The sequence below is a fragment of the Saccoglossus kowalevskii genome, chromosome 6, assembly GCF_978046115.1.
Source record: "Saccoglossus kowalevskii chromosome 6, keSacKowa6.1, whole genome shotgun sequence".
Taxonomy (NCBI): domain Eukaryota; kingdom Metazoa; phylum Hemichordata; class Enteropneusta; family Harrimaniidae; genus Saccoglossus; species Saccoglossus kowalevskii.
In genome coordinates this window covers 39039554-39048530 of record NC_140646.1, presented here as the reverse complement: position 1 = coordinate 39048530, position 8977 = coordinate 39039554, and the positions used below count along the sequence as shown (strand labels likewise).

Below are 8977 nucleotides of genomic sequence, written 5' to 3'. Positions count from 1 at the left end.
GCTGCAAGCATGGAGGTAAAAAAAGAACAGTGGTGTGAATTCGACATTCAACACCACCAAACAATTCAGAAACTTTTAGCCTTCGAAAATGAAAACAATTAGCAGTGTGTAAGGGCTGTGTAATTTCCTGTTTGTCGACGCTTCGTTTTCGTGTCACTGTCAAAATTATTGCTAATCACGATCCAAAAAAGTCAACTCATTTGAAACACTTGCCGGACGTCTCTCTCTCTTCTGAAATCCGCCTCGGTGATCATGGGCTGATCCAGAATCTATTTCTTTCAAAAGTGTTGCGCCAGGTTTACGTTGTCGGCGTTTCTCTTTAAACCTAGTCGTTTTTTTATGGACGAAAACAGTTGAATGAATCTAAGGTTAAGTGATGTCGCACCTTTGGATCGATTAGAAACGTGTGAATACATACACTATGGTTATACGTTTCACTGCAACTGCCCACAACACAACATCTAAAAACTGTCTCTCTCAAAAAAATGAAAATAAAATAGACAACAAAAAAGAAAAAAAAACGCCGACCGAAAAATGTATATCGTTTAAAAGTATATGCAAATGAAAGACTATAGGTAAACATATTGAGCACGTAACAGATGTCCCTACGGTCATGGATCTGTTTTTATCTCCATGCTACGGCGGGCTCGCCAGCGTACACTATTCAACATGACCTTTGAACCATTGATACGTATATGTAGAATACGGGTATTTTCTATTTGTTGACACCCCCTGATGGCGCAGTATGTACACGTAATAACACATTGACCTACATGCGTACTCACAGTCAGTATAGTTCGGTTGTATAATGGAATACAGCGAGAAGGTTGGACTTATAACTGGAGGCGCTGAAGGCATCGGTCGGGGAATCGCGGAAAGGCTTCTAATGAACGGCATAAAGGTGAGTACGTGTACCACCGCAGTTACTAGTGACCGTGTTACCACTGAAGTTACAGTTAGATAGACCACGGTTACTAGAAGTTCTTCTAGTAACCGTGGATAGACATAGGTTTCGTTAAGACGGATCAGCGTTGGCCTATTCATGGAGCTAAAAAAAGATCTTTTTAGCTCCATGGCCTATTACACTAGTACATTCGATTTAGTAAAATGTGTTACCATGGCTACAACAGTAGACTGATGCATTCTACTCGTGATAACTACGAAAGTACTGCCCTCTATGACAATATAGTCTACAATAGTACTGCCCTCCATGACAATATAGTCTACAACAGTACTGCCCTCCATGACAATACAGTCTACAATAGTACTGCCCTCCATGACAATACAGTCTACAATAGTACTGCCCTCCATGACAATATAGTCTACAATAGTACTGCCCTCCATGACAGTATAATCTACAATAGTACTGCCCTCCATGACAATATAGTCAACAATAGTACTGCCCTTCATGACAGTATAATCTACAATAGTACTGCCCTCCATGACAATATAGTCAACAATAGTACTGCCCTCCATGACAGTATAATCTACAATAGTACTGCCCTCCATGACAATATAGTCAACAATAGTACTGCCCTCCATGACAGTATAATCTACAATAGTACTGCCCTCCATGACAATATAGTCTACAATAGTACTGCCCTCCATGACAGTATAATCTACAATAGTACTGCCCTCCATGACAATATAGTCTACAATAGTACTGCCCTCCATGACAATATAGTCTACAATAGTACTGCCCTCCATGACAATATAGTCTACAATAGTACTGCCCTCCATGACAGTATAATCTACAATAGTACTGCCCTCCATGACAATATAGTCTACAATAGTACTGCCCTCCATGACAATATAGTCTACAATAGTACTGCCCTCCATGACAATACAGTCTACAATAGTACTGCCCTCCATGACAATACAGTCTACAATAGTACTGCCCTCCATGACAATACAGTCTACAATAGTACTGCCCTCCATGACAATATAGTCTACAATAGTACTGCCCTCCATGACAGTATAATCTACAATAGTACTGCCCTCCATGACAATATAGTCAACAATAGTACTGCCCTCCATGACAGTATAATCTACAATAGTACTGCCCTCCATGACAATATAGTCTACAATAGTACTGCCCTCCATGACAATATAGTCAACAATAGTACTGCCCTCCATGACAGTATAATCTACAATAGTACTGCCCTCCATGACAATATAGTCTACAATAGTACTGCCCTCCATGACAATATAGTCAACAATAGTACTGCCCTCCATGACAGTATAATCTACAATAGTACTGCCCTCCATGACAATATAGTCTACAATAGTACTGCCCTCCATGACAATATAGTCAACAATAGTACTGCCCTCCATGACAGTATAATCTACAATAGTACTGCCCTCCATGACAATATAGTCTACAATAGTACTGCCCTCCATGACAGTATAATCTACAATAGTACTGCCCTCCATGACAATATAGTCTACAATAGTACTGCCCTCCATGACAGTATAATCTACAATAGTACTGCCCTCCATGACAATATAGTCAACAATAGTACTGCCCTCCATGACAGTATAATCTACAATAGTACTGCCCTCCATGACAATATAGTCTACAATAGTACTGCCCTCCATGACAATATAGTCAACAATAGTACTGCCCTCCATGACAGTATAATCTACAATAGTACTGCCCTCCATGACAATATAGTCTACAATAGTACTGCCCTCCATGACAGTATAATCTACAATAGTACTGCCCTCCATGACAATATAGTCTACAATAGTACTGCCCTCCATGACAATACAGTCTACAATAGTACTGCCCTCCATGACAATACAGTCTACAATAGTACTGCCCTCCATGACAATACAGTCTACAATAGTACTGCCCTCCATGACAATACAGTCTACAATAGTACTGCCCTCCATGACAGTATAATCTACAATAGTACTGCCCTCCATGACAATATAGTCAACAATAGTACTGCCCTCCATGACAGTATAATCTACAATAGTACTGCCCTCCATGACAATATAGTCTACAATAGTACTGCCCTCCATGACAATATAGTCAACAATAGTACTGCCCTCCATGACAGTATAATCTACAATAGTACTGCCCTCCATGACAATATAGTCTACAATAGTACTGCCCTCCATGACAGTATAATCTACAATAGTACTGCCCTCCATGACAATATAGACTACAATAGTACTGCCCTCCATGACAATATAGTCTACAATAGTACTGCCCTCCATGACAATACAGTCTACAATAGTACTGCCCTCCATGACAATATAGTCAACAATAGTACTGCCCTCCATGACAATTTATAACATCACTCGTTACATGTAATACTGTAATACTGTACTGTAATTGGTCAAAACGGGATCACGTGTTATCTGCTAAATTACCATAGTAGCGCCAGGGAAATTACTAGTTCTCTAGGGAGACTACACATCAACTAGTGCCCGGGGATGACGTCACTCGTCACCTGATCGTGTGATTTCCAATATGTCGTCTGCTAGTTCGGTCGCTCATTTCGATAGTCTACAACAGTACTACCCCGGGTGGGAGTTCACTCTATATGCTGTTACTACCCCATGTGCGTTCCAAATTTAGCGGGAAAGCTGGGCGTTTTTCACCTTCCAGAGCGGGCCCGCGCGGGAGGCAAATAGGCCTCTTTTAAAATGCTAATGTCTGCAATAGGCCTCTAGAAATAAACTCACAGGGTTGCTGCGCCCGCTGTAGGCCCTCTCTCGCAACAACCACTCTCATACACCGCCCTAGGCCCCGAATTGGCGGACCCATAGCCCGGCCCCGACTAGGCCGCAAACGTCCGCGTTAACTTTCCCACTGGGACTTGCCCGCCACTTCCAACACGAGCATACGGAGAAGACTTATTGTAATAAGAAACAAAACGAAACAGGATAACACACATAATAACAATTGAACTGTATTCAGTGAATATGGGTTTTATATGCTCAATATTTACAAAATATTTGCCGAAAATAATATTTAATACGTATATGGCTTGTTTCGCTAATTACAGATAATCACAAATCTGTAATTAGCAAAACAAGGTACTTACTTACACGTACAAAATTGCAACTGTCGGTGGGAACTTGACTAATATATTTAGCTTTCAGTAGTGTATACAATAACATAAAACATTTGCCGAAAATAACGGGATTTTAGTTAGTAAATGGTTTGTTTCGCTAACAAGACACGTACGTGTCAGACCTTGTTTCAGACATACTTCATCAAACAACGAATGACACCAACAGGAGTTGCATACATAGTAACTTGTTTGAGTTGATTACACTCCACTTGATTGCAAAAAAAAAAAAAACGGCAGAGAATGCTCGCAATATGGGGTAGGATGTTCTCAATACGTGTCTGAAATGGGGGGTGTTTTTTTCTTCAATATGTCTGCTCTAGGGGGTACAAATTTACATTGCGTCCGCAATAGGGAGTATGGTTTGCCAATGTGCTGCCAGCCCTAGGGGCCTATTATTTTTTTTAGCGAGAACGCACATGGTGCAAGGTTTTAATATAGAGTGACCCCCGGGGAGTACTACCCTCTGTCACAGTGTAAGGCTGATTATCGAAATTGAGAGGGCCACCCACAGAACTCACACTGGACAGGGGGTTCTTTCACTGCTAGTATGAGGTAGACAAGACGATAGTACTGGAAATGAAATACACATACGCCAAAATATCGAGTTAAAGCTCCTGGCTTTAATACCTCTCAAAATAATTACAAGAAATAAAGCACAGAAAAATACAATGAATAAAGTCACTAAAATAGGGTATTGCTTAGGGAAGTGTGCATTGGTGATAACTCACAGTTCCAGGATGTATTATTGGACGACAGTCAATGGCTTCTGCGACACAACAACGGAGAAATACAGGAGTCTTGCTTGCAGAGGAATGCTGGTATTCTGGAGGGCACCACTGAAAGCAGGAGATCGCAGAGCAGTTCATACAAGTCTCACAGAATGATGGTTGTAGCCTGTAATATCGTATCGTAACAGAACACACAGTAAAGCAAGTTGAAATTATCGACCCAAACTGTCTTTAGTCTGTCCAATTTATAGGCAGTGACACCACCTGGGTTTCCACATGAGCCAATCATAATGTGGTCTTGCTAGCAGCTGTGTCACATAGGCAACTCAGTAGATCATAAACATCCTTTGTTATTCAAATAACAACACACCTGGTAGATTCCAATTCTCCTTCCAAAGTTGTAAACACCCTTTGTTATGTAAATTACAACCACCCCTGGTAGAACCCACTGTCTTCCAGAGTTGAAAACAAGTATGACCTGTCAATCAACTTTATGACAGTTATAACAAAAACATAAAGTAAGGGATGATGACACCCTCTATGACAATATAGTCTACAACAATAGACTAGTACCGTATACTCGTAACATATGGCACCATAACCATAATAATAGAGTGATACCTTCTCTTCGTGACCTGTGAAGTCAAAGCTACCACAGTAGACTGCATCTTCTACTCATGTCCCATGATACCGTAGCTACAATAGTAGACTGGTACCCTCTGTTCATGGTGTATGACAAAGCTGCAGTACTATTAGATTGGTCACTTCTACTTGTGCCATTATAATTCATTCATGAAATAGAAGACTATTCCCTTCTACTCGTGGCGTATGACATCATTAATAACATCATATTGATGCAATCCCCTGGTTTTAACAGATTTACCTTGAAAAAAAGCTTTATATTATCCCTCCCCGGCGTTTCCGTAAAATAGTCAAAATACTGAACTGCGCTGCTGTCAAATAGTTACGGCTTGTTTTAGGTTTATTTCCAAAGAACTCTTTTCCGCCATGTAAATTTGATTTAGATTTTAACTTCAAAAACAGAATTCTACGATGCAGGATCAAATCAGACGAGCTAGACCTTGTCTGTCCAGTTACGTAGTAGACAAGCGAAATCATATGCGAGAAAGATGTCATTACATATATTGACGAGCTATTGACGTAAATCCTGTATGAAGATTCTACATGAAGGTAGAACATTAGAAATTGTTTATCTATAATGCGCGAATTGATTGCCTGTCAGGGTCATGACCTCATGAGGCATTACAAGTTAACATATCTGTCTGGTTTAATCAGGGTGTCTGCATAATAGATGTCAATAAAGATCTCGGAGAAGAGACGACTCAATATTTTAAAACACAATTTGGTCATGGAAGGACGCTGTTCATACATTGTGACGTCACATCGAAGACGTCGCTGCGAGGTGAGTTTGTCACACTATATTTTCACTCAGTATTTTCGGTAATGTGTTTGTTTCACGTAGAATATCAAATTTGTTTTTCATATTTGGGTTTTAGATGCTTTCAAGAAAACTAAGGAGTGCTATGATCGAATTGATATTGTATGTAATAACGCCGGAATTGTTAATGAGCTAGAATGGCAAACGATGATGCACGTTAATCTGGTACGTACTCGATATTGCCATCACGTCGTATTGCACTTGTGTCGTTCTGTAAATTATTTATAATATTTTATTTGTTACTAGTTTTTATATAATTATGGAAACTATATAGATTTAAACTAAACCTTTGGTTCATGCTCGTGATCCACAGTATATTTCGCCTGAGATAAAATAAACAACGGTGTAAGAGGGCATGGTAAACAAAGATGCTTTGTATACGATACACGACACGAGATATCATTATTATCATTCTTGAAAAATAACTAAGAAGTTGTCACATGCGGATTGTTGATGAAAGACGTCATACAGTTTACACTCCCCCAGATTGCATGGCGGTGCAACTGAAACAATATCGTTTATTTCATTTCAGTTTGCTGTCATCGAAGGCACATATCTTGGCTTGGAGTTTATGGGAACCCAGCACGGCGGCTTTGGAGGAACTGTTATAAATGTTTCTTCAAGCAACGGTGATCAATACACCATCCATATAAAATTGCGCCCTCTAACGGGGACTGGCTTTTGTGACGTTAATCGTTCACTGCCTACATTATCTATAGTCGTCCAAAGGGATGACATAAAATCACATCTTCATAATTTAGGGGATCCTAGCTAACCCACTGACCACTCTTTCCCGGATTCGCACCTGATAACTCAATAAAAAAGAGATTTATTAGAATCTAAATTGCGAAAGACGACAAAAACCCATGTACGTCATTTTGACACAATTGAAGCTCTTCGTCGCTGGATGGCGCTACTTAAAAGAAAGGAATACAACCATTTTGTATTACTAAGTATTTGGTCATTAAGCATTTCAGTATTAGTTGTTAAGAGATTATGTTACACGTTCACTAATCGATGTATACCACTCAGGGGATGTCGATGAAACACTGAAGAACCACAGTTGAAGCACCGCACAGTATTACTCATTATTATACAGCGTGCCGTAATTTTGCAGTATTTTACGGGGTATTTTCATTCTACCATATAAGGAAATGCGAATTTCAAATATGGAATAATTACGCGCGTACGCGTCCTCTAATAATAAAAACAAACATGGCTGCCACCAGGGTTTGACCGGACTCCACACAAAGAAGTTCGCTGATTCTGTTCTAATTTTTTTGGATTTCGGCATTCCCGTGATGCAGGTGTCTTTGGAGGGAAAAGATGTATAATAATAATGTTATCACGAGGATACCTCAAAGTATGCACTCAGACAGTGCGCCGTCGCATCCCCCTGTACTCAGACTGTCTTCGTGCATACTTTGAGGTATCCTCGTAATAACCTCATAGTATTTATACAGTATACAGTATTTGTGAGTTCCATGCGTAGTAATCGTTTTGGAACTCCAATCACATCCAACCTTGAAAATTACTAAATTTCGTTTTAATTCAAATTGCAGGTCTTAAGCCAAATAAGTTTTTACCAACTTACGCAGCCAGTAAGCATGGCGTCATAGGATTTTCTCGAAGCGTGGCTGTAAGTTACGTCATACCACCACCAGCGTGCCAGGAAATCTTCTTAAATTGCAGAATTATCAGTACATTTTATCAGATTATGCTTTATGTGTTTATATTTTGTAAATATAGGAAGAACCAAACGTTGTGGATAATAATATTCGGGTCGTGGCAGTATGTCCTATTATGGTGATGACGTCATTGGAAAGGAGTGTGGCATTTACTGGTACAAGATATACAGAACAAATGATAAAAACAAAAGCAGAAAAAAAAGACAGACCCGAAGCAAGGTGGGGTTCCCTCGCGCACATTGTTGCTATATTCACACATTCGTTGCCTGGTGGATTTTTTTAAATAACTTTTCATTTTTTCTCAGCATTACTGACGTTGTAAACGTAGTCATAAAGTGTTTGGAAGACGACTCAACAAACGGGAAAGTGTACCTGACCCTGCCAGGTGGTGACATGACAGACATAGGGTTCCCGGACGTCAATGACATTTTAAGAAATAAAGTGTTACAGAAAATAAAACAATGATATCTCGTCACGTTGCGGCAACGTTGTGGTGGATGCATCCAGTGTTTAAAAGTACGGTTGTCGTCACGTGGTACGCTTTCGAATTTCTTTGTCTGAATTATAATTTCGAATAAAATTGCTAGTATAATTGCAATGAACTTGTGGATTACTTAGAATCATAGACAGTATAGTAGGAAAGACGCGCAACTGCGGTAAACATCAAAGTGTTTTTAACATTGTGCGACTATGTAGCTGTTTTATGAAAATAACTAAAAATGTCCGTCATAATTTCAGTTGACTAACTCACAAATGGTGTTGTATTGTGTAGTCCAGACCAACCCCGTTTTAGTCCTTTCTAACTTCTTACCAACTCGCTTGTTATCCAGTGCCGGGGTCCAGCGACAGTGTACAAACGTGCACCGGTGACGGTAACGATCACGGTGGCCAGCTACGCCAGAAAAGACATATTTCGGATCTAATTCAATTCTATGCGACAAACTTGATATTATGTGTTCATTATGGTTTATTCTTCCTCGACGAACAAGTACATAACTGGATATTTAGTCAAAG

General features: G+C 39.8%; 1 protein-coding gene across 1 annotated transcript; it reads left to right on the top strand.

The window, feature by feature from the left end:
- The first annotated feature begins 743 nt into the window (after window positions 1–743).
- On the top strand, window positions 744–8561 carry LOC102803162 (15-hydroxyprostaglandin dehydrogenase [NAD(+)]-like). The gene is made up of 7 exons (XM_085500884.1): window positions 744–901; window positions 6113–6239; window positions 6334–6440; window positions 6808–6904; window positions 7838–7914; window positions 8025–8182; window positions 8269–8561. Exons 1-7 carry the CDS (start codon window positions 809–811, stop codon window positions 8426–8428), a joined length of 819 nt encoding a protein of 272 aa, XP_085357010.1. The 5' UTR covers window positions 744–808; the 3' UTR covers window positions 8429–8561.
- Window positions 8562–8977: the final 416 nt, after the last annotated feature.

Coding starts and splice junctions, on each gene's coding strand:
- LOC102803162 (XM_085500884.1), top strand. CDS start 809: ATGGAATACAGCGAGAAGGTTGGACTTATAACTGGAGGCGCTGAAGGC. Junction 6,240..6,333: donor ATCGAAGACGTCGCTGCGAG/GTGAGTTTGTCA, acceptor TTTGGGTTTTAG/ATGCTTTCAAGAAAACTAAG. Junction 6,441..6,807: donor CGATGATGCACGTTAATCTG/GTACGTACTCGA, acceptor ATTTCATTTCAG/TTTGCTGTCATCGAAGGCAC.